Source organism: Gaeumannomyces tritici (assembly GCF_000145635.1).
Source record: "Gaeumannomyces tritici R3-111a-1 unplaced genomic scaffold supercont2.4, whole genome shotgun sequence".
NCBI lineage: Eukaryota > Fungi > Ascomycota > Sordariomycetes > Magnaporthales > Magnaporthaceae > Gaeumannomyces > Gaeumannomyces tritici.
The window spans coordinates 3532371-3555158 of record NW_008804548.1 but is presented as its reverse complement, the minus strand read 5'-3'; the positions used below and the strand labels follow the sequence as shown (position 1 = coordinate 3555158).

Genomic DNA, 22788 nt, shown 5'->3' with positions numbered 1-22788 from the left:
TGTCCTCATACAGCCCCAGCGCGGGCCACCCACCGGCCTGGGCTCTCTGGGTCTAGGCTCATGTCACCGCTCGTTACGTACAGGGGGCCAGCAGGTTCCAGAACCTCGCCAGTGAAGATCACGTTGTCGGCTTATCAGTGGGAGGCTTTTGGGGCACCACTACAGGGGCGCGGGCCGATACGGAGTGCTGGGCCCTCGCAAAGCGCGGCTAGGCGCAACCAAGAGGAATGCTTGTCTTGTTTGTGTCCCCCGCGGATATGCCATTTTGATCACCTTTTTGCTCATGACCCCCCGCGCTGGCATCGGCCTCCGAGTGGCGCGCATCTCATTTCGTCAGAATTTTCTCGTCTCCTCCGATCGAAATTTTCGCCAGGCCATGCTCCGAGGCTCGCTTGCTGTTCGGCGGTAAAGGTATCAAGCGATGCTGTCATGCCCGCCAGCCTTCGGCCTTGCCTCTTTGGCAAAAACAACACCACCTCATCTTGGCGAGCGCCATATCCCGTTCAGTGTCGTAGGCCATCACCAGCCCTTGGCCTGGGCACAGGTCAAGGGCTCCTTGGCAGTGCCTCTCCCATGAAGGATATTAAGCCCGTGTCGCCGTCTTCAGTTTGCGTTTTCCCCTATTCATCATCAGCATCAAGCCTTATCTAGAGTCGAGAGCTACAACTCCTCTCATCATCATAACCATCATCTCCACCGCTGCGGATATCAGCCCTATCCAACAGCCAGCCAACCAACACCGAACCAAACAATACCATATACCGCAGGAAACACATTAAAGCCTACGTTATGGCTTCAACACTAGTGGCGTTAGAACTCCCCCACGACACTTTATCCGACCTCCACAATGACCCCCTATCCCACCTGCACATGTCGCTGAGTCGCGCCCACACCCTGCACGGCGACAGCCCCGCCTGCTTGACGCCATCGCAGTCGTCAATGTCCTTCTCGGCCCCCCACAAGAAGCAGGCAGCCCAGCAGGTCGACTGCGCCGTCCACGACGCGCTGGAGCGACACGTCTCGCAGCAGCTGCCGCCGTACAAGCCCGTGTCGCAGCGCAAGCTCAGCCGCGAGGCCCGCAGGCCACGTTGGCTGCGCGAGTGCATCGCAGAGCTCCTGGGCGTCTTCTTCTTCGTCTTCCCCGGCCTGGCCTCCATCGCCGCCTTCACGATCCACCACTCACTCGATAAGGACAGCGCCTCGGCCTTTGGCTCCATCTTCCAGATCGGCTGGGGCATGGGCATGGGCGTCTCCTTCGCCGTCATCACGTGCGCCCCGACCAGCGGCGGCCACTTCAACCCGGCCATCACGCTCTGCCTGGCGCTCTGGCAGGGGTTCCCCTGGCGCAAGGTCCCGCGCTACATCGTCAGCCAGATCCTGGGCGCCTTCCTAGCCGCCCTGACCATCCTCGCCATGTACTGGACGCACATCCAGGACATGATCGCCCGCCTCGTGGCCGAGGGCAAACCCCTGGTCGGCGGCGGCAGCCCGGCCTCCATCTTCGCGCCGTACCCCAACGCCGACCAGCAGAGCATGCTGCACGTGCTGCTGATCGAGTTCTTCGCCGACGCCTTCATCGCCGTGGTCGTGTGGGCCGCCCTGGACCCGTCCAACCCCTTCATCCACCCGGCCTCGATCCCGTTCGTCATCGGCATCGCCTACGCCGACATGATCTGGGGCTTCGGCGCCGTCACCCTCAGCACCAACCTGGCCAGGGACCTGGGCTGCCGCATGGTGGCCGGCATCCTCTTCGGCTCCGAGGCCTTCACCCACCGCAACTACGCCCCGATCGGCATGCTCGTCAACATCCCCGCCACCCTGCTCGGCACCGCCGTCTACGAGCTCGCCCTCCGCGACAGCCTCATGGTCATTGGCAAGGGGCACGCGAGGCACGCCGACGGCGAGGCCGCCCTCTTCACGCATATGCGGAAGGCCAAGCTGCTCGACGAGGAGCAGGGCATCAAGTGCTGATTCGGGACTTTGCGACACCCCCTTTGGGGTGATATTCACCACGGGGCGTCGCGAGAACGATATTTCTTGTTTGCCAGTCTTCTTCACTCAGCCTCTTCTACTCAATATTGTTCATCTTTATTAATATTTGCGCCTTTTTATTTTCCTTTTTTTATGGAGATACCTTGCTGTTTGTTTATTTTCTTTTTCCTTATGAGACTATGCAGCATGGAACGGATCGAAAAAGACGGATTAGAACGCATTTACAAGGAGTACTTCATATTAGATTTAGGTGTAGAATCTCTCAATTCATACCTTCTCCATTTCAGCCAACGGCCTCATAATCCCCTTCGTCCCCACCACCCTCCTCATAAATCCACGAGCGATTATAGTCCACCCAGCCCCCGACCATCAAGGAAAGCCAAACAACGTCCCAGCGCAGGGCGCCGTCGACGAGTTTACAGTTTTGCGCAAGCGACAGCACCAGGCCCCCCACCCGCTTGGCCCACTCGACATCGCGCGCCGACGAGGTCCCGTCGTCGGCGCCCTTGACGACGGCGCCGGCCCTGCGCATGAAGGCGTCCAGGCGGCGCATGGCCTCACCGCCGATCTGGCCCTCGAGATGCGCCACCACGCCGTCGACGGTGCGGCACCACGGCGAGCCGGCGTGGGGCTTCCCCCGCTCGCCCTCGCCGTCACTGCTGCCGCTGCCGCCGCCGCCGCCCAACGTGACCGGCCATGGGTCGTCGGCGGGCGAGCTCGCCCAGTACAAAAGGGGCGAAGAGCCACGGCGGGCGACGACGCGGCCGTAGCGCAGGTAGTGGGCCCGGCACCTCTCGAGGCGGGGCAGGAAGCCCGGGTCACCGACGTGCTCGGAGCGCGCAAAGACGCGGCGCAGGCAGCGGCCGTAGTTTGGCGGCTCCACCATAAGGTCCAGCAGCCCCGATCCTCCCGCCGCCCCAGTCCCCTGCTGCGGATCCCGCCGCCGGGTCTCGGGCGCAGCAGCAGCAGCAGGAGCAGCAGTAGCTCCCGCCACCGCCTCCTCCTCCTGCCTCGCGCCGCCGCGCTCGGAGCCCTCAAACACCTCGACCGTCTGCGTCAGGCAGGCCCAGAAAATGCAGCCCGCAAAGGTCGGCATGCCCTCGTTGAGGTAGTACTGGATCACGGCGGGGTTGCACGAGAGGTTCCCCAGGGGCGCCGCGTCGTCGCCGCCGCCACAGTCGTCGACGTGGGATGAAGATGCGAGGATCGTTGTCTTGTTGGGGACGTCCGACGGGGCGGCTTCATGCAGACAAGTGCCGGCGCCGCTGCCAGGCGGTGGTGGCGGGGTTGGGGCGCTGCTGGCAGCCGGGTCCCCCTGCGTGGCCACCACGACGTGACGCGAGTCGGCCGCCGCCTCCACTGCGGCGTCCTGTCGAATTGCCTCCCCGCTGGGCCGCGCGCGACTGTCCATGCGACACGCATCGGGCTCGTGGCCGGCTCCCTGCTGCTGCTGCTCCGTGGTGGCCCCATCGCTCGTGTCGTCGCGGCAGAGCCCCGTCGCTTCCGCGAGGATGGCCGCGACCTCGGCGCTTAGGAGCCCCTGGGCCTGCAGGGTGCTGTCGAGGCGGGAGATGATGCGGCACAGGGCCTTGTTATCCTCCTGGAGCTTCCGGAACCTGGACGCGTGTCGCTTGCGGTAGGCGCGCTGCGCGAGCTTCCCCCGCTCGCTGCGGCGCGTTTTCCGCTCCCGAGTGTCTGGCCCTGTTGCTGCCTGTGTTGGCTGCGAGCCCGTGCTTGGATCGTCATTGCCGGTCATGGTGCCTCTGATTTATCCCCGATGGGCTGCTTGGAGGCTTGGTAAAGCCGAGTTGGCCATGCGAAGACATACTCAGCCAGTGCTGACCCTGATGGAGCCATTGGGAGCTTTTGTTTCTTTCCCAGGAACCCTTCGATACAGACTGCCCAGCTCGGTGACAAAGCTGAGAGCGATAACGTTATGCGGGGCCCAGTGGGCCCAGTGGGCCCGTCAAAGGAATGGCTAAACAGGAAGGGAATAACGTCTACAGTGTAAAGCATCGGGGCTAAAATCATGCTTGCTATTCCGTCATTCTTTGCTGCAAAGCCACAACCGCGTTGTGGAGGAGGCGACACCAGCGCTAGCTTACAATAATAAATCACCGGCACCCAAATCGAGCAAGGGGATGGACGTAATTTCCCTGTTTCCACTTGGACGAAGTAATACCCTATGAAGGGCGCAATTCCACACAGGATAGAATCATGAGTCGCAGCCATGCGCGAGCGTTGACGGATGGCGCCCAGCTCAGACAAATAGGCCGAAGATTAAGCCTGAGGGGAGAGTGCACCTCGAATGTTGGGGGGGGGGGCTCTCCACCAAACAAGCCTCGGGTCGTTCGCGGGGGAAAGCTTGGCACGGCTGCAATTCCCTCCACCCTCCATACGAGGCCCGTCGATCTGGCAACTATCAGTCCTTCTTCATCCGCTTCCCCAGCCTCGACCATTCAACGATTCGTGCAACATTGCAGAGAATGTCCTTGCGGCCCTTTGAATCGTCCTGATTGAGCCAGGCGGTCGGTTTGACAGTGATGATGTCCATCTTTGGATCCCTCACATCGTTCACGGTCCCATCATAATATGTAGCTGGTATGTGAACCGACAAGAAGCAGACATAGTTGCGGATGGCAACGATGGTGATGACGGTGCTAGAAGGAATGTTAGTTGCGATTGATAGAATATAATGTAAAGAAGCGGATGTTATCCTTACTCATTGCGACACAGCTCCGTTCCCCGAAGGGCCAACGCCTCGCCCACCACCTGGGCTAGAACGCGATCCGGAATGGTGGCTTTGCCATCTTGAATGTGCTGTTGTGTGAACCGCCTTTTCGCCTCAATGATCGCCACCACTTCCTTCCGCGAGATGGCATATTCACCGTCGATGATATTGTTGGCTTGGATTTCCCCGTCACTCGTGGCTTGTATCTTGGCGCGAAAACTCGGAATTTTCCCATTGATTGCGTACCGGATCGGTGAGGCGGATAGCACGGGCTGTTGGCTGTCGTCGTCATCGTCATCCGAGTCCTCATTGTCGTCGCCATCGTCATCCTCGACCGAGTCCTCGTCGCCCAGGACTTCGCCCTTTTGCGGTCCGTACCAGGTCAAGGAGTGCTTGATGCACGCCATAATCGCGTTGACCGTTGCATCCTCTGGGAGGGCTGTCATGTCGTGCCCGGCTGCTGGTGCGAAACTGGGATCATCCCTGCCATCGGAGCTGTCTGAGCTCCCCTCTTCTGGCGAGTTGCTTGTGATCTTCATTGTACTCTTATACTCGGGGGTTGTCTCCTGGGCTGGGCGCAGCCCTCTTTCTCGTGACCTACTCCGCTTGGTGCTGGGAGGCGCGAAATCGCTACGGATGGCCATGTTCAACGTTTGAAGCGCTTCCCAGTAGTTCGCTGCCGTGCCCGTCCGAAAATGCTGGTGGTAGTGGGGGTATGGCCGCCGGTTCAGCCGCTTTGGGAAAGGTTTGATAACCTCTTCCCATTCCGGGTTATTCTCGTCCTCGACCTTGGCTATGCCAAGGAATCGCTTTCCGTCTGGCTTGGGGCAAACTACTCGACATTTGAAGAGGTAGCTTGCGTCCCATTTGCTCGGTGCATCGATGCTTGGAGCATTTCGTAGATGCTCGGTATTGTGCTTCTCGATGTATTTCAAGAGTGCACGCACCGATGTGATGGTTTCCGAATACGACATTTTGAGGCTTGTTTCGGCAGGGGGGCACGCGGGGGGGTATGGTCGTGCGTGGGCAAGGAATGCAAACGGAACGCGATCTAGCCTTGGCACAAACAGAACGCGATCTAGCCTTGGCTAGATTTGTTTTCTTTTGTTTTTCGCCAGGTTTTTTACCAGGCAACCGCGGAACCCTTAGTGGGTCCATAATGGGGATCCTTGTGCCATACCCTAATTATCCCCACTCTACAGATCCACTTGGAAAAGGAATGTTGGAGGTGGCCGGCCATCAAAAAGCCGGGAGCACTGCTACATACCGGCTGACACAGGGCAACCGGGAGAAATGCGAAAAATGGTTCGGATCGTCGTGCGCTGCTGGCCTCGCTCCGCTTACCCGCTCTGGGAGTCGTGTACTTAAGGGCTGCGCCAGTGCCAGTCTGTTCCGTAAGCCATGATGGATTGAAGAACCATCCCAACCTGGCCGCCAGCTACAAACGATTCTTACCGTCATCCAGCACAACTCTTCTCATATTTGTTCTAGCTTGATTCTCTTCACCTTCCACAAGACCGTAAACAAAATGCTCAGCGAGTGGCAGAAGTTGTTCCCCGCCGTCCTGGCCGTGCTCGCTGCCGGATGCGCCGACGCGCAAAAGGCCGAGTTTCCCCTGAGGGCCATGCCCATCGGCGCGTCCATCACCGCCGGCTTCTCGGCAGGGAAGCTCACGGATGGGTACAGGGAGCCGCTACTCGAGAGGCTCGTCGCGGACGGCTGGCAGCTGCACTACGTGGGCACCCAGAGGAGCGGCAACAGCGCCGAGAACGTAAGTTTTGCGATGCTTGCTTTCTACGATTCGCATGCGGGCCTTGGCTGACATCGTAGTCCGCGATCCCCCCAAAAAAAAACTCAGCACCACGAAGGATACCCCGGCATCCGCACTCAGCCGCTGGCGAACCAGACGCGCGCCAAGGGCGTCATCGACCAGTTCAAGCCGAACCTGCTGCTGCTCAACGTCGGCACCAACGACTGCACGGCGCGCTTGACGCGCGAGGAGGCCCGGCGCATCCACAGCGACATGATCGACGCCGTCTTCGGGCCGGCCTACGCGGGGGACGCGGCGACGGCCCCGCTGCTCATCACGTCGACGCTGCTGCCGCGCCGCGAGAGCGACCAGGCGCTGCAGGACTGCACGCGCTACTTCAACGAGGAGATCAGGGACCTGGCGCGCACCCACCCGCGCAGCGCCCAGATCGCGCTCGCGGACATGAATAACGGCAGCTTCATCACCGTCGACGACCTCGCGCCCGGCGACAACCTGCACCCCAGCGCAGAGGGCTACGCCAAGATGGCGGCCGTGTGGTACGAGGCGCTGAACGCCAACCTGGACAAGCTTCACGCGCCTGTTTCTGTTTAAGGGAGCAAGCAAAAAGACATTGTACACAGGGAGGATATGGAAAGGAAAAAGGGAAAAACACGCACTGGTGGGAACTCTCTTGGTTTTGCAAAATGCTGTGCGCACGCACGGCTCTGATATCATGTTTTGATATATACACGTCGCCCCAGAAATGAGGCTAGAGCTCAAGGAATAGATGTACACATGACAGAAATATTTACAGAAGAAAGAAAGATGCATACTGGGCTATGCTATGTATGAGGTGCCGCTAAAGTCGCAGATTTTAAAAGGTCAAAGTCTGGCCCGCGGAGGCGGTCACGGCAGCCTTGACCTTGGCGGACCCGAGCAGGGTGTACTTGTACGGCACGGTGTTGAGCGTGCCGGCCGGGGCCGAGCTCTGGCCGCCGATGACGTCCTTGACGACGGCGCCGCCCTTCCCCTTGCTGTCGAGCGAGGCGATCGGGTTCTTGACGCCGTCGAACACGGACGACTCGACGAGCACCTGGGCGCCCATGCGCGTGTTGACGGCCGAGCCCTCGACGTTGCTGAAGAGGCTGTTGAAGACGTGCGCGGTGCCGAAGCGGACCGACGGCAGGCGCGAGCCGACGTCGGCCCAGCGGTCGTTGGCGTACGTGACGCGCAGCTTGCCCGTGTCCTCGGCCGCGTTGGAGTCCGAGTGCCCGACGAGCGAGACCTTGAAGTGGTCGTGGAAGTGCGTGTTGGAGACGGTGACGAAGTCGGTCGCGTGCGTCAGGTCCAGCAGCCCGTCGTAAAAGTCCTTGCCGTTGTTCCGGTCCGACGACAGGTCGCAGTGATCGACCCAGATGTTGGTCGACTTTTGGAACGCGATGGCGTCGCCGCCGTCGGCCGACACCTTTGAGATCTTCATGTTGCGCACGATGATGTTGCTGGCGCCCTTGGCGAACAGGCCCGCGCCCGTGAGGGAGGAGCCCGCGGCGCCGACGATGGTCTTGTCCGACGTCACCGTCACCTTCTTGTTGCCCGAGATGTTGCCCTGCACCAGGATCACGGCCGGGCCCGTCTTCTTGGCGGCAGCCGCCAGCTCGTCGTACGTCTTGACGATGGTGGTGGCCGCCCCGGCGCCGCCCTTGGTGCCGCCGTTCAGCGTGGCGAACCCGACGTTGCAGGCGTCGTTCACGCTGGCCCGCTTCTCGAGCGCCGGTCCCGTGGGGAGCGCGGAGGCGAGCGAGGCCAGCAGGGCGATGGTGGAGGCGACGGTGAACTTCATTTTCGGGAAAAGAGTGAAAGTGGTCAGGAGCTTCACGATAGACAGGTGGAGAAACGAAGGGACCAAGGCCAGCTGTCCTGGATTGGAACTGAGATCTCAGATATAAAGATGCGAAGCAGAGCAGCGACTAAAAGAATGGAAGTAGGATATCAGATGGGAACCCTGGGGTATAGAACATCATCCGAATTTCGACCAGAGGTGGTTGAATCTGTTTATATACCGTAACATTTCAACATTGACCAGTTATACCTTGCCAGGCCGGGTGATTGTGTTTGGTGGGAAAAAACGTGTGGCATTTCAGGGAGGGGGCTTGAAACACGACCCATCACCCCCTCGTGAACCTGGTAGACGGCTGTGCAATTGAGTTGCTTTGGCAGTCATGCAACCCCAGCTTGATGCCCAGCACTGAACCCAGCTCCAGATCCTTTGTTGATCTCCCGCACGCGCGCGCGGGAGGAGGTCTTGCGAGATTGCCTAGCATGGATAGTGCGGCGGGGGGATGCGCCAAACCCCTGCTATTCCCGCGGAGCAGACCTCGCGAGTCTGGGCAGATCCTCTGCCGGAGGGTCCCCTGCGAACCACGATGCGGCATGTCGACCTGTCGGTAATTTGTCTGGGCAGGAAATTTCAGCCTCTTTTTCCGGGCTCGCTGATTGGAGGGTAAAAAGGAGCCGATGTGTACATGAACGTAGGCCAATGGTCGAACTCTCGGTTATGGCCGAGAAAATACGGCCCACGAATCGGTCGAGACAATTTTGCCGAAACAGGAAGTCCTGGCTTTTTGATGGCCGCCGATCTCTGCCATTTCCAACATTCCATTTCTCACCCTCTGTCTGCCAGCTCGCTTATAGTTGATCCGGCGGAGTCTTTTCAGTATTATATGCAGCTAGGTAGCAGATAACCGCCCGATACCCCTCATATTCTCTCGAAGTTGCACTTGACCAGCTGGCCAGTTTTTGTATTGACACGCCCCAGATCAAGTTCAAGAGGTTCGCAGAAGCCGAGGTGGTCGAGAGTCCAGCCACCGCGCCGCGCCGTGATGTCTGAGCGCCGACTTGATTACCAAACTGGGAGCTCGAATCTATCTGGGCCGCTTATGTACTAGTCTGCAAATGCCTACTGGCACGGCGGGGACGACATACTGTTCGACTACGGACGCTGCGGACATTCTCCCCCTAAAAGACGTCGCCCTGGGATGTGGAGAGGGAGCGTCGACCGCCAAGATACGTCTGAGCACCGTCAATGACGGCTTGGCGGATGTGGTGGTTCAGTGGTGAGACTATCCTAGCCGAAAGGCTCCATGAATTGTATTAAGGCCGGAGTGTATTGTTTCCGCCCCCTTCTGGCTCTTGTTTCAAGGCATTACTTCCGCTGGGTGTTTTGCCTGTGTCGACGGAAACATTCTCGTTGCACAAAGGGGACACCGCATCAAGATACATGCACATTAACCCCCTAGCCAAACTAGCTCCCAGAGATAACCCCGTATCGAACAAGACCTAGGACTGCGCCGAAAAGAATCGCGATAGGTGCGTTGACGCCGAACCAGGCACCACCGACGTAACTCGTGGCCGACACCACAACCCACCAAGGGTCGTCGGCCAGGCTCGTACCGTTCTGGAAGCCCTCGTCGATCCAGCCGATTTGCCACAGCCGGTACACGGCCGTAAAGATCAGCCCGACCGCAGCCGCGTTGACGCCCCTGAGCCCAGACTTGACCCATCGCAGACCCCGGATAGCGCTCCACACACCGATCGTGCCATGCACCGTGATGAGACCCGGGAGGAATATGCCGAGATACCCCAGCACCGCGCCCGCGGCTGGATTGTATCCCGCGTTGGACGCCGTCAACGCGCCGAGATAGACGGCAAAGTTGAAATTCGGGCCCGGGAAACTTTGGATGATGGCGAGGCCGACCAAAAAGTCACGGGGGCTCACCCACCCTTCCGCCACGATGTATTCCCGCAGGAGGGGAATGACGACGGGGCCGCCGCCGAAAATGATGGTTCCGGCAAGGTACATGTTGGCGAACAGGCTGTACAAAATCGACTTTCCGCCCGGCAGGGAGATGCCGCGCAGGACCATGATGACGATGAACGAGATGAAGAAACAGACGATTATGAATAGCCCGAACTGCCACGACATGTCGAGCTGGTGAGAGTCCGGCACGGCCCGACTTTCAGGTTGATGCGAGTCGGGTTCCCCTGCCACGGGGCTTGTGGCTGCCGAACCCGCCGCTTCCTGGCTCGAGCCAGGCAACCTGCGCGTCAGGCCCTGGTCACCTGTCGGCGGGCGGGAAGTTGTTGGCATCCCCCCGCCGTTCTCGGGCTGCGCTGACCCTGCCGGCTGCATCTCGACCGTGTCATCTCTAGCCGCCCGGGCGCCCCTTCCCCTAAGCTTCTGCAGCGTCGCCAGCCGCCAGACGGCCTTGACGGGTCCGTGCAGCCAGCGATAGTCGTGCACGACAGCGGCGATGCCGGCGGCGAACATGAGTAGGGGGAAGTACCAGAGCGCGTTGTACAACAGACCCGCGGCGGCGCCAAGAAATAACAGAATGCGGGTTGTCTTGTCCGTGATGGCCTTTTGGGCGAGCTGGACGGCGGCCAAGGCGATGATGCCGACAGTAGCGGCGTTGAGGCCCGACAGGAGCGCATACACGGCCCGGGGCAGCGATTGGCCGATGTTGGCGACGCCGACGGCGAGGCCGTACATGCCCAGAGCGCCGGGAAGACTGTTTTCTCACGGTATGTCAGTACAGTGGTCCTTGGAGGGAGCGCGATCATTGCGGTTGCATTTAGGGTTGCCAGAAAGGAATGGCAGGGAAGCAGGGCTGCCGAAGACAGAAGGCCCCGAAACTTGCCTCCAAACTAGGAATCCGAGCGTGGCCGGGATGAAGCCATCGTGGATAAGGTTGATACAGTAGTGCATCTTGGTGCTGCCGGGGCCGGAGAAGGCCTGGCAAACGCTGAAGAGCTCTTGGTACTGGTGATGCCCGCAGGTACAGGTCAGATACGGTTCTCTCGTAGGCATCTAGTTTTGAACAACACAAGAGCGGGCTCGGGACGGCGCTCACAGTTTGCTCCTCTATCCATCCTAGCTTCGTCGTGAACTTGTCGTAAAACTAGGGAAAATGCTGTTAGCTGATAAGTTATTTCGCCGCGAAGAGCGTGGGTTTGTGTGCGCGGATGGTGCTGACAATCTTGAAATGCACCGGTGGGCCGCCAAAGGAGGTGAAGCCCAGATACCAATTCTGCCAGACAGTGTTCCACAGCCTCTCGTCCAGGCGATCGAGGCCCAGCGAGAGCAGCGTCCGCCCAACTCCCATTGTCCCAGCCTGCCTTTGACAAGGGATGGAAAACGACGAAAGGGTTGGGTTGGGCACCAAGTCGCGCGATCTCACGCCGTCAGTTCCGTTTCGGGACGTAAGTTGCGATCAAGACAAGGTCAGGACGTTGGATTTAACTCGGGAGTAGTCAGCTCAGCCAAGGTGGGCGAACACCTCAGACAAGGTGGGAAAATATGGACATAAACACCTCAGCCAAGGTGCCAGGGGGGGGGGGGGGGGGGGGGTCAAAGTGCGTATGCGTTAACGCATACGCATTTTCAAATAAAATAATAAATGATATATTTTTTTTTTTACTTTTATTATTTTTTTATACATTTTCAATAAACATTAAAATTTTACATATACGTTGCATAAACATTAAAAAACACCTTAGCTAAGGTGGGAGAAAAAATGGGCCGTTCAGCTACCAATTCACCAATCATCCACCCACCTGGCCCACGTGCCCCACGAGACATCATTCTGTTACGGAGATAGGAGGCGAAAAAAATCGCCATTTTCGAGGTAGCGCCAAGAGCACCCCATGTTCAGCCCCTACCAAATAAAGCCTAGCCTACATTTCTTTTTCAACATCAATCGCAGCACCAATTCGAATCCGCCCACACGCGTTTTAATGGATTGGCTAGTGCATACCCCTGGCCCTTGCCCTCGCTTCACGAGTGACCTCCCCACTGTAGATTATTTGACCCTCACACCTCCGTACAAGCACTTGGTGGTGCCCACCAAAGAAACTCCACCCATGTGCAGTGGACCAGGCGACCCGGAAATCAAGAAAGGGCCTGGTCTGGCCCATCCATCACGGCGGAGATGGCGCCGCGCACCTTTTTGTCGATTTGGGCATCGTAAAAGTCGAAACGATATCGGTGGATTTTGATGTGTTGAGACGGTCCAGAGATCGAGTATGTGAACATGTCAATCCATTCGCGATAACGTTGCGTCGCAAAGATGATCATCGGGGCTGGGCGCCACAGGTAAAAGAGAGCGGCCGCGTTCGCGTAGCCCTTAGCTGCATCCTTTGCCTCGGGAATCTCGAAGTCGCCTTCTTGAGGAAGCTCCAGATAGGCGAACACGGTTGACGATCGCCGCTTGGGAAAAGTGGCGTATTTGACAAGCTGGTCGTCAACGCCAAGCCAGCGGTCCCTGTCGATGATTCCAAATGTGTTAGCAGCGACTCTTGACAATTATCATGTTGTGTTTCCTTACTTCGGCCAACCAAGTTTGCAGATGTTTGCAATTGCGCTAATTTTACCCCACCATGTATAGCTTTCCAGTTCGGCGATCTGGCTCGAGAGCCAGCGCTCGTGTCGCTTCACTAGATCATGGTCCGATTCACGCTCCGATCGGAGACGCTTTGATTGGGGTCTCGGTGAGCGTTGCGTTGGGGGGATTGTGATGCTGATTTCACGTGTCTCGATCGAAAACTCGACACTCTTTAGAGATACATTCGGGACATTGTTGTCTGGCTTGCGCTCGTCTCGGTTCTTGCTTAGTCTCTTGTTGTCTCGATGTCGACGTCGCGCAGGCTGAGCGATACGCAAGGGGAGAGAGTCGTGCAAGGATGCCATTTTGCTTGCGCGCCTTTGCTTCGCCGGGAGATGGAGAGGCAAAGAAGATGTGTGTCCAGGTCGTCAGCAACTCCGATGGGGCCGAATTTAAGTCAACCAGGCATGGTGGGGGTGGCGGACCCACCATTGCTGCGTGGGCTCTGGCTGTGGGGCTGGAGACCAGGCACCTACCTATGAACGCACCAATCAGCTGGCGGGATCCGGCACATTCCAGGGTGCACGGTCGACTGCGCCCGCATGCCACCGCCTGCCTGCCGGTTGCTTTACGTTCCGAAGATGACGTCATTCGGGGTGGGAAAGTTCGGGGTGCCCCGTGCCTCTACTCCGGGTCAGTCGCCCTCAATCGGACGTGTGTGCTTCGCCGTCCAGTTATACGGAATCTGCGTAGTGGGGACGGGTCAAGAGGAGGGAAGGAATGATGTCTTCAGGGAGCAGCAATAGGAATGGAGTCGCCAACCTCTGAAGTAGGTGAGTGGTAGGTACGATGGAGCGTATTATATAGAGTATGGTGGTGGCTTCAATGAGTTAGTCTAGTTTGTTGTTTTACTGCTAGACGTGGATCGAAGCACCAGTAATGAGCCCCAGATTCCTAGTATCCAGCTTGCACTCCAAACATACTACTTAGAAAGTGGTGTCACAATCCCCATGCCCATCCGCCGCACGCCGCCCGACAAACTTGTACTTCAGCCCCTTGGCCATGCTGCGGTTCCTCCTCTCCTCGCGGTCCGACGCGGCGGCGATGGGGCAGCCCGGAGGAGGGACGCCTTCACCACCCACCTCTCTCTGCCCAGTAGCAGCAGCCCGCGCGCCCACCACCGCCGGCCGGGGTCCCGGAACGACGGCCTCGCCGCCAGGCCCCGTCGGCCGCAGCAGAGCGCCGCCGCCGCCCGCCGCCGCCCTGTGGCGGAGCATGCTGGCTTGGTCGCGGACGTGCACCTAGAGGCCCTGCTTCCGCACGACGCCAACCGTGTTCCAGGCCTCGCGCACGATCTTTGCCGCCTCCTCGCCGTACTTCTCGTCCGCCACCTCGACCGTCACGTCGGCGAACTGGACAAAGTTGCAGCGCGGCGGGATGCGGCCCGAGTTCATCGTGTGCCACCAGATCTGGCCCGCCTTCTCCCAGCTGAAGCCACCAAAAGCGATGCTGGCCAGGCAGAAGGCGCGGTTCGGGATGCCCGAGTAGATGTGCACGCCGCCGTTGTCCGCCGTCATGACCTTGAAGCCGCTCATGTGGTTGGGCTGTGGGTCTTTACCCTGCAGTGGTGGGGATGGCGGTGTCAGTCATTGCGGGAAAGTTCAGGCGGGTGTGTGAAGAGAAACAAACGGCAACAAGATCTACTTACGAAGCGAGGGTCGTTGTAGGCGGTGCCGGGCTCCTTCATGTTGCGGAGGGCGACGCCCTTCACGCCGGGCAGGAGGCAGCCTTCGCCGATCAACCAGTCTGCTTCGGCGGCCTTCTCCTGCTCCTTGAACTGCTTGACCATGATGCCAAACACGTCCGACACGTGCTCGTTCAGGGCGCCGGACTGGCCTTGGTAGTTGAGGGGGCTGGTGTGCTCCGTGATGGCATGCTGTGTGATGGGAATCGGTACGTGTTAGCAGAGTTGATCCATGATGTTTGGCCATGTCTCCCCCCCCTGGCTTTGTATACTTCAACTCGGCTCGCGGTTTGTAACAGTGTAACGGGATCCAAGACTTACGGTCATTTCGTGTCCGATGACGTCAATACATTCAGCGAACTTGTACAAGAACTTGTCTCCATCGCCGTAGACCATCTGCATCTTGCTGGGGTCCCAGTCTGTGAGAGTTTCGTTGTCAGTACACCGGGTATGGCCATGGTGTTTCCTAGCGAGGTTTCCCAAGAGGCCATCAAAAACTCACAGGCGTTCTCGTAGTTGATGCCAAAGTGCACAGAGCTCACCACGTGCATGCCCTTGTTGTCGATCGAGCTCCAGTTGAACTTGTCCTTGTAAAACTGCAGGACGAGGCCGCCGTTGTCGTAGGCCGAGTCGGCGGCTACGTCGCCCGTGGGATCCTGGCCCTCGAGACGAATCGCCTTGCCCGGCAGCTTGGACTCCTTGGGGTTCTTTTGCGCGTCGTAGATGGCGCGGTAGAACTTTGCGACCTCGCCCTCCTTCTCGTCGCCCCTGGCGCCCTCGGCCTGCAGCGTCGGCTTCTGGGCCGAGGCGGACCCTTCCTGGACGGCCTTGAACTCGGCGATCTTGGAGCGGATGTGCTCGAGCTCGGCGCGGGCGTGGCCGCGCGTGTCCTCGTCCACCTCGTCGCTGTCGGCGATCTGCTGGAAGAGGACGTCCGGGACGATGCTGTGGCGGTGGGGGATCGCCTGCTGCTGCTGCGCGTGGAAGCCGCGCGGGACGGTCAGGGAAGCAAAGATGTCGGCCCGCTTGGCCCTTAGGTCGACGAGGCCCTCACGCAGGGTCCAGTCGGCATTCTGGCGGACCTCGGGGGTGACTTCCTCATCGTTGCTTTCCACGATGCTGCGGAGGAGGTACTGGGGGACGATGTAGCAGCGGTTGCTTTGGCACATGGCTGTGACTTGAGTGCTGTTCTGGAAAGGGTATCTTTGCTAAAGGATATGAAGATGTCCAAAAAACGAACCCGATGAGGGGGTAGTAGGTTACGTGTGGGTGAATTGGTCAAGAGAATGTGTAGGTTGCTTAGAGTTACTTGAGGAGCGAGGTTTTCTCTGGGAAGAATATGTTCGGTATCAAACCCAAGGGGGGCGGCTGACGATACTTATATATCGTGATAAATAACAAGCGAGACGAGGGGTGGCTAGTTGAATCGGAGACGAAACAGCATGGAGGGTATGGTCGTCGCAAGCAAGACAGCAAGGCCACGTAGGTCGGCTCATGGGGAAGGCATGACGGAGGGGTGTCTGGAGGGCGGCTGCGGTTGCTTAGCTCTTGGCGAGAACCTAGCCTGCCGTATGCGGCAGCTCGTGGTCAGCTGAAGAACATGAAGCTGCGTGAAAAATAGCCTTGGGGTCCAAACGGGTCCAAATGTTTAGGTTGTCGCGGGCAGCCGGTCAGTCCGCATGGGCATCTCAGCCCTCCCGGAAAGTCCAGCCCCCGTGTGGCTGGCTGGTCGACCGGACATCGATGATCGCTGCCTTCTCTCGGGCGGCCTGATCGGTCGCTTCTCTGTCAAATCGTTTCCGGTTGGCTACTCAAGGACGTGCATGCCACCTATCCTTTCCTCTTCGGTCGCGACTAGGCAGCGGCAACGGCCAATCGCGGAGGCACCGTCCGCGCCCTGTGTTTGCTGAGGCTGCCGTGCATGCTAGCAGCCGGTCCATTTGCTTTTTTTTCACCGACGTGGCTGGCTGCTATCGAGAAGCGGGGTTCACCGCGATGTCCTCTGCTAGGTAGGCACTCTGGTGGCAAGCACGGCCATTGGAGAGCTGCTGCCCCTGCTCCCCTGCCAATGAGTAAGCCCCCTGGGTAGTGGAGGGGTAAAGACAGACAAGCTGTTTGGGCAAGGATGAGAAAGCTGCCCTGTCTTGTCGTGGCACCCTCTTGTTTGGTATATCGAACGTCGATGATGTCTTTCGGCGCCTATCCTGAGGGGATCGTCGCCTAAAATTTGCTTCTGTTCCTACTTTTTGCTGCCTCCAGGGCTGTCGAGCCTGGACGTGTCTTCAAGCCCTGTGCAATGACTTCACCAACGTCTGGGATGTGGACACAACATTGGCAGTCCGCATACAGCCCTACCTATAGTGCAGTGGTTGTAAGCACGACACCAAACGGGCAACGCCACTGGCCGAGGCTTTTCTTACACGCCCTAGGTTCCAGTTGCACCGCAGCAGCCTGCAGCCTGCAGCCTGCAGCGGAAAAGGAGGGCCAGTGCTTCGTAGAAGCGAGGTCTAGACCACCGCCCGCCAGTGCTCAAAACGACAGATGCAAGCCCTCGGAAGCTGTGATATTGAAATTGCGAGGCCGGGTTGGACGACATGCGGTGCTCGACATATGTCGTCTGACAAGGTGGGTGGCGTTGAATGCACATAAGGTGCGGCCGGGTGGATATAGGTGGTGGGCTGGATGACACGGAGACTAAGACTAGCTTATCGGTAGCACTGCGGGAACCACTTTCAGGCACGCCCACTCTGCAAACAGACGGAAAGGCCAGCGAATCCGGGCAATGAACGTCGGCATAGATGGTGGCTTCATCAGGTGTCAGCAGCTAGAATGGTACGCTGATTCGAGCAACTGCACCCGTCAGAATTTAGAGTGGTCAGACAGCCCTCTCCGACAGCCAACATATGGCACGTCTACTTCCAAAGCCAATCACCGATTAAGCCGATGACCTCAGCCGTTTTGGCCTTCATGTCGGCCAGGTGCGCCGGGTCGTTGCCCACAAATGACTGGATTTCCATGTCGAACCCATGGACAGAATCCGGCACCAGCAGCCACTTGTAACATCTTTCTCGAGCATCTCCGCCCTCTTCAGTAGAAGGCGCGACTTGGACTTCCCAGTGGTAGATCTCGTCGTCCTTCACAAGCTTTCCCTTGGGCGTGAGTGCCTGACGCCCTACTACCTCATCCATGGCAGGCACAGGCCTCCCCGCCAGACGAGAGGCGAGCCTCCAGGCCTCGTGCGAGAGTAGGTCCAGCTCGCAGCCGACGACAAAAACGCGGGGCGGCAAGGCGGACGTCTGGGCGAAGAAGGGGCTGATCTGGGGGTCGCGCAGGTCCTGGCCGGTTGGCACATATGCCCAAGTAAACACCTTTGAGATGCCGGCCAGATAGTCGTGGGGCCTGGCACGCAGCCCCCCGAGCTCGGGCTTGTAGCGCCGCAGCTTCTCCTTCACGGCCCAGCCCACGGTGACGTCGGCGGCCGGGTACATTGGCACGATGGCGGCTAGTCGGCTGCGAACCTGCGGCATCTGCGCCGCCGCCAGTGTAAGGCTGGCGCCGGCAGACCAGCCAAGGAGGGCGACGCGGTCTGCATCGATGTGCTTGGAGAGGGCCGGGTCGTCGAGGACCGCTAGGAGCAGGGCGCCGACATCGTGGATTGGGCCTGGGAAGGGATTGGCGGGCGCCTTGGCATAGTTGAGGGCTACGACCAGGGCTCCGTGGGTGTTGCAGAACTGGTAGTTCCACCTGTCCGTGTCATTCGGGGTGCCCAAGACGAAGCCGCCGCCGTGGATGGTGAAAAGGATGGGCAACTCGCGGGGCTTTGCGGGGTCGTAGGCCGTGGGAAAGAAGATCCTGAATGCCACAGGGCCGTGAGTGTCGCGGGCCGCTAGTCAGAACCCTTTCTTATTTGTCTTCTCTCTTATCTCTTTCGTCTCGCGTCCCATCTCCCAGGCACTCTGCCGCGCGCCTGCGCCCGACTCGATCTGATCGAGACCCTGCCCCGCCTCGACGGACTGACCTTACTGGAAGACGCGGGCGGCAAGGATACGTCTTGACAATGTTGGGCCGGATGCGTGGGGGCTTGAGCCGGTGCCTGATCTTCATGAAGAGGATTGTCGGGGCGACCAGGAAGTTCTGGAGCGCAAAGGCAATGGCCGCGTAGGCGAGTCGGGTGAGCAGCGGCAGCTTTGGGCTGATGGCGGCCGAGGCTGCAGCAGCAGCCCCCGCTGTCGCGGTACCTGCCATCGGAAACGCGAGTAATCCAGACCGCGTCCTTTTCCTGCGACGTTCGGGGCGGATGTGCGGGATCGGTGCTGTCGACGAGGCACAAGAGCGGGCGGGGAGAGCTGGGCGGTGAGACTTGGGTTGTTCCTTCGCGAACTGGCTTCCCCAGGTTTAGGTGATTTTTAGCACGTGTCATCTCCCGGAATGCTGCGGGGGATGCCGGCTAAGCCGGGCAGCCAGGGCGCTAGAGACAGGGCTCAGGCCACCGACAGGTCCCATTATGTAAGCCCACACGGGTCGACGGGTCGACGGGCAATCCCTGGAGAAAAAGGGGCAGCCGTCTTTGGTCCTCCGTGATCCCTGACCACGGCCATCGTCGTGCCTGACGCCATTTGTCTGCCCGCGAGGGGCTCTATCTATCTCCAGCAGCTTGCTCACTGTTGGCGGGGCCTTCAGGTCCCTCCTAAAACGCCAATATCTGGGATGGCGTCCGAGTTGACGCCTGGCTCGGCATTACCGCGCGGCACTGGAAATGCATTCAGCCAGACAGTGACCACGCTGAGACGAAGCTAGGTGCCAGCAATATACGCAGGAGGGTCTACTGAGGGCTTAGACGTGGTCCCTATGTCTTGGCGAGATGCCATTCGAGATGGAGACAGCAGTCACAGTCGCAGCCATGGCCTCTCCGTGGCTACGTCGGCAAGCTGGCTCCCCAGCTCCTCACGCCCGCAAAAGACTTTCAATTCGGCAGATCCGGCCATCTCAGCCCAACATCCCCGACTCCGCTCAACGCAAGCATGGACTTTAGGTAGAGCTGTATGGTCTGATCTTTATTCCCCGTCTCGAGTGCGGGGAACGGATACAAACGGCCGCCTCAGCGGCGTTCTCGTGAGACCTGCTGCGCCTTTTTACACGGCGCATAACGTCATTCGAGTTAGATCAAATCACCGGCTCTGGAAACCCTAACTAGTGACATGGCCGCCAGCTGGGCAAGGATATTCCCGCAAAGTCGGCTCCGGCGCAGTGGGATGGAGGAAACGGCCAGGACCGGGGTCGGTGGCTCAACGGAGCGGCGCTTCGAGGCCTTTCAGGATGCTTCTCGGCCAGATAAATCCCCAACCACTTAAATAGAGGCGCTGGCAGGAAGCGGTCCTATTTTCGCTGGTCCTCTGGGGTTCGCGCTGTCGACTATCCTCACGCTCAACGCCGTGGGATGAGCTCCTATTGGTTCTGCGATTAGCTGTATCAGGCTTAACCGCTCTGGGTGACCTGATCTGACTCCTCATGATACACTCGGCCTTGCAGCCAGTACAAACATCCCTTTGGCCAGAAGTCATGGCAACCAACGATGGGGAATCTCAGCCAGTGCAGCTCAGTTCGCCTCTCCACGCGGACTGGCATGATGTTCCAGACTCGCCAACCATCTGCTTGAGGTGAGAAAAGCCACGAGATATTGACGAAAAACATTGATATACGGCACATATACTGACCACACTGCCCCTATGGCTTCCCAGATTTCCAAAATATCAGGATATGATGCAACCAGAAGGGCCGCCACACGCATCACCAGCACGAACCCAATTCCACAGGAGAGCGGCATCGTCAGATTTGCCGGGTTCGTCGGCGAGGCCCCCCAGTAGCTGGAACCGCCGTGGCAATAGAGCAAGGCAGTCCACATGGCCGCTCCGACAACCCCCGCCACTTCCAACCATCCCAGACGCTACTGATCGCTCTCCTCAGCGATCCCCCGTCTCGGCGTAGGATCAAGGGACTGTGCCCTGCATCCGTTGCCAGCGAGTTGGTCGAAGGGTATGCCAGTACGCTGCCAACACCTCTTCACTTACAGACTCGGTCATATTGATGGGTATCTAACCACTGTCTTCTAGTGTACAACAAACGACCTGACACCCTGCGTTAGCTATACAGAGGCACATGCAGCACACCCGATGAACCTGCGCATCCCGTGTTTCAGGGCATGCCTGAAGGACGTTACTCTCTTCCGGGCCGGCCCCGAGGCCAACAGCACCACGAAGAACGAAGCCTACGGCTCAGCGCCCTCAGCACCGGACTGCCCAACACCACCAAAACGATCGAGCTTTCCCAAGTGCCCGGCTCCGCAACACTCAGCGTCGTGGTCCAAGAGTTTGTGCCCGAAAAGGTAGACGCCACTTGGTACGGCTGGCGCGACATCAACGGCGCCCACAGGCGGCTACGAATGCCTTCCTATGCGCTCACATCCCCGGCTGTCACGGAGCGATCGATTCAGGCGTACATCGGCGCCAATATGAGCGCCTATCTTGGCGCATGCCTTCAGCCTGCAAATGATGTGGTGTCTCGAATTTTTGACATGGCTGTGAAGAGAGCCAAAGGCGGAGTGAGCCGGCGCGATCCCCTCCATGCTTCTACTGTCTTGAGGTCTTGATGCCATGAATCTGGGCTGACAGCGATGCCACGCCCACAGAGCAGGCTTCTCCAAGACGTGCTAGAATTCTGGGTGGCATCGCGAATTATCGAGGACCCCTGGCGTATAACAGGCCAGGAGACGCTGGGGATGGAGGAGATTGTAGACAGGCGCAGCATGTTCTTCGGCAAGATCCCCGTGACCCCGATCATGGAGACGCAACTAAGCCAGATTGTGATCCGGCAGTTCCTCCACCCTCTGCGCCTGCTGCTGCTCCAGCAACTCCAGGCCAGCACCATAAACGAAGACAGTGTCCCTTTTGCCGAGGTCTTGTGGCCGGTTTTTATACTTGTTGAACAGCATTGAGCTCGCAACGGCGTACGAGCGCAAGGCGGCCTCCACATGTGGGCTCATGGTAAGCTCCTCGGGTCAAGACCAGTTGCTCCCTCGATAAGCTGACGATGATGACTTCATCTCGAACAGACCCCGTACCGCGGAAGCAGATATGGAAATTATACACACATCAACACCCTATTCCGGGACGCCCAAACACTCATCGCCCACTACCGGGACATGTTCGTCTACCACGTCCCGCTCACACGCATCTTTACCGAAATGAAATCGCGGCCTCTGTTGCACGGCCTTGGCGACGACGAGGTGAGGATAATGCGCGATATTACGAACCACCTTCGCGAGGAAGGTACGTGAACCTTTAACCGCCCACCAAATGATGTATTCCTAACCGAGCATGCCGAAACAGCCAACACATACACCCTCCTTAAACAGGAAGACCAATACGAAAGCTAGCTTTACTGGTGTCATCAACTATTTTATACCAGGTGGGATCTGGCCCCAGTTGAGGTATCCGAGACAGTCTGATTTTACGGCTTGCGATTTTGGCTCTCGCCCTTCGCAATTTACAAATTCCCGTTTCCAATGTACTTATTTATCGGCCAAATACATACATACTCGTCGGAGACAAATTTACATCGCATTTTATCGCCTTTTAAGGGCAGCCTTTCTGGACTAGCGTGGGATCCAGCGGTGCCGACGTTAGAGGGAGGGCACGTTGGATCCTGACGAAAAGCGCAATGCCTCGAGCTCGAGGGTGGATGGCCTCAGACAGTTCAACCTCGCAAACACAGACCCTGAATTCCAAGTTCTGTCACCCTGGACAAAGAATCGTCGTCCTGAGGGATTCTTGTGGCATTGGGTTGCAGTGGATGATTCAGGGCAGGCCACTAAATTTACCCGATGCCGTTAGTGAGGGGTTGGTCGCATCGACATCGCGTGAGCATTCACGCGTTTAGACGACCGGGACCTCTGGCACCACCGTATCCACCACCCACCTTCACCGCCGCAAGAGGCGACGGCGATCGACCGGCGGAGGTCTCGGCCCCAGCACGCTACCTAAGAAGAAGTTGGAGGGCGGGGGGATCTAGTGGGGGAGGAGACGGTCGGGCCAAAGACGTCACTGGGTGCGGGCTCGGGATGGCGCACTAAAACCGCGCTCGCGCGTGATCCCCTCCCGCCCACACCTGGGGGCCAGGTAAGAAGATCTCGTGT

The 22788-nt window shown here is 58.8% G+C and overlaps 11 protein-coding genes across 11 annotated transcripts; 3 read left to right on the top strand and 8 right to left on the bottom strand.

Moving 5' to 3' along the window:
* Nucleotides 1–194: 194 nt before the first annotated feature.
* GGTG_08593 (hypothetical protein) lies at nt 195–4702 on the top strand. The gene has a single exon (XM_009226435.1). The coding sequence runs from the start codon at nt 790–792 to the stop codon at nt 1969–1971; it is 1182 nt and encodes a 393-aa protein (XP_009224699.1). The 5' UTR covers nt 195–789; the 3' UTR covers nt 1972–4702.
* GGTG_08594 (hypothetical protein) lies at nt 2069–3811 on the bottom strand. Its single transcript, XM_009226436.1, has one exon. It carries the CDS (start codon nt 3746–3748, stop codon nt 2276–2278), a length of 1473 nt encoding a protein of 490 aa, XP_009224700.1. The 5' UTR covers nt 3749–3811; the 3' UTR covers nt 2069–2275.
* GGTG_08592 (hypothetical protein) lies at nt 3916–5826 on the bottom strand. The gene is made up of 2 exons (XM_009226434.1): nt 4715–5826; nt 3916–4652 (listed from the first exon to the last, which is right to left on the bottom strand). Exons 1-2 carry the CDS (start codon nt 5695–5697, stop codon nt 4415–4417), a joined length of 1221 nt encoding a protein of 406 aa, XP_009224698.1. The 5' UTR covers nt 5698–5826; the 3' UTR covers nt 3916–4414.
* Nucleotides 5827–5922: 96 nt separating this feature from the next.
* Nucleotides 5923–7307, top strand: GGTG_08591 (hypothetical protein). Its single transcript, XM_009226433.1, has 2 exons — nt 5923–6494; nt 6582–7307. The coding sequence occupies exons 1-2, from the start codon at nt 6252–6254 to the stop codon at nt 7083–7085; spliced, it is 747 nt and encodes a 248-aa protein (XP_009224697.1). The 5' UTR covers nt 5923–6251; the 3' UTR covers nt 7086–7307.
* Nucleotides 7037–8497, bottom strand: GGTG_08590 (hypothetical protein). Its single transcript, XM_009226432.1, has one exon. It carries the CDS (start codon nt 8311–8313, stop codon nt 7348–7350), a length of 966 nt encoding a protein of 321 aa, XP_009224696.1. The 5' UTR covers nt 8314–8497; the 3' UTR covers nt 7037–7347.
* An 890-nt stretch (nt 8498–9387) lies between these two features.
* On the bottom strand, nt 9388–11780 carry GGTG_08589 (chromate ion transporter). The gene is made up of 4 exons (XM_009226431.1): nt 11507–11780; nt 11384–11431; nt 11171–11292; nt 9388–11041 (listed from the first exon to the last, which is right to left on the bottom strand). Exons 1-4 carry the CDS (start codon nt 11633–11635, stop codon nt 9775–9777), a joined length of 1566 nt encoding a protein of 521 aa, XP_009224695.1. The 5' UTR covers nt 11636–11780; the 3' UTR covers nt 9388–9774.
* A 640-nt stretch (nt 11781–12420) lies between these two features.
* GGTG_08588 (hypothetical protein) lies at nt 12421–13106 on the bottom strand (the record flags this gene model as incomplete). The annotated part of the gene is made up of 2 exons (XM_009226430.1): nt 12421–12793; nt 13096–13106. 2 exons carry the CDS (start codon nt 13104–13106, stop codon nt 12421–12423), a joined length of 384 nt encoding a protein of 127 aa, XP_009224694.1.
* Nucleotides 13107–13839: 733 nt separating this feature from the next.
* GGTG_08587 (hypothetical protein) lies at nt 13840–14130 on the bottom strand (the record flags this gene model as incomplete). Its single annotated transcript, XM_009226429.1, has 1 exon — nt 13840–14130. The coding sequence occupies one exon, from the start codon at nt 14128–14130 to the stop codon at nt 13840–13842; it is 291 nt and encodes a 96-aa protein (XP_009224693.1).
* A 24-nt stretch (nt 14131–14154) lies between these two features.
* Nucleotides 14155–15766, bottom strand: GGTG_08586 (extracellular metalloprotease; the record flags this gene model as incomplete). The annotated part of the gene is made up of 4 exons (XM_009226428.1): nt 14155–14472; nt 14562–14789; nt 14919–15016; nt 15100–15766. The coding sequence occupies 4 exons, from the start codon at nt 15764–15766 to the stop codon at nt 14155–14157; spliced, it is 1311 nt and encodes a 436-aa protein (XP_009224692.1).
* A 1743-nt stretch (nt 15767–17509) lies between these two features.
* On the bottom strand, nt 17510–18842 carry GGTG_08585 (alpha/beta hydrolase fold protein; the record flags this gene model as incomplete). The annotated part of the gene is made up of 2 exons (XM_009226427.1): nt 17510–18449; nt 18616–18842. The coding sequence occupies 2 exons, from the start codon at nt 18840–18842 to the stop codon at nt 17510–17512; spliced, it is 1167 nt and encodes a 388-aa protein (XP_009224691.1).
* Nucleotides 18843–19037: 195 nt separating this feature from the next.
* On the top strand, nt 19038–22215 carry GGTG_08584 (hypothetical protein). The gene is made up of 6 exons (XM_009226426.1): nt 19038–20254; nt 20336–20630; nt 20708–21195; nt 21283–21637; nt 21706–21922; nt 21983–22215. The coding sequence occupies exons 3-4, from the start codon at nt 20797–20799 to the stop codon at nt 21586–21588; spliced, it is 705 nt and encodes a 234-aa protein (XP_009224690.1). The 5' UTR covers nt 19038–20254; nt 20336–20630; nt 20708–20796; the 3' UTR covers nt 21589–21637; nt 21706–21922; nt 21983–22215.
* Nucleotides 22216–22788: the final 573 nt, after the last annotated feature.

Bases quoted from the DNA above. Each gene is read 5' to 3' on its own strand.
- GGTG_08590 (XM_009226432.1), bottom strand. From the start codon at position 8,313: ATGAAGTTCACCGTCGCCTCCACCATCGCCCTGCTGGCCTCGCTCGCC.
- GGTG_08594 (XM_009226436.1), bottom strand. From the start codon at position 3,748: ATGACCGGCAATGACGATCCAAGCACGGGCTCGCAGCCAACACAGGCA.
- GGTG_08592 (XM_009226434.1), bottom strand. From the start codon at position 5,697: ATGTCGTATTCGGAAACCATCACATCGGTGCGTGCACTCTTGAAATAC. The intron at 4,653-4,714 runs GTAAGGATAACA...CATTCCTTCTAG, and splicing joins ACGGAGCTGTGTCGCAATGA to CACCGTCATCACCATCGTTG.
- GGTG_08593 (XM_009226435.1), top strand. From the start codon at position 790: ATGGCTTCAACACTAGTGGCGTTAGAACTCCCCCACGACACTTTATCC.
- GGTG_08584 (XM_009226426.1), top strand. From the start codon at position 20,797: ATGCCTGAAGGACGTTACTCTCTTCCGGGCCGGCCCCGAGGCCAACAG. The intron at 21,196-21,282 runs GTGAGCCGGCGC...CCACGCCCACAG, and splicing joins TGAAGAGAGCCAAAGGCGGA to AGCAGGCTTCTCCAAGACGT.
- GGTG_08591 (XM_009226433.1), top strand. From the start codon at position 6,252: ATGCTCAGCGAGTGGCAGAAGTTGTTCCCCGCCGTCCTGGCCGTGCTC. The intron at 6,495-6,581 runs GTAAGTTTTGCG...AAAAAAACTCAG, and splicing joins GCGGCAACAGCGCCGAGAAC to CACCACGAAGGATACCCCGG.
- GGTG_08589 (XM_009226431.1), bottom strand. From the start codon at position 11,635: ATGGGAGTTGGGCGGACGCTGCTCTCGCTGGGCCTCGATCGCCTGGAC. The intron at 11,432-11,506 runs GTCAGCACCATC...CATTTTCCCTAG, and splicing joins CACCGGTGCATTTCAAGATT to TTTTACGACAAGTTCACGAC. The intron at 11,293-11,383 runs GTGAGCGCCGTC...GGGCATCACCAG, and splicing joins GATGGATAGAGGAGCAAACT to TACCAAGAGCTCTTCAGCGT.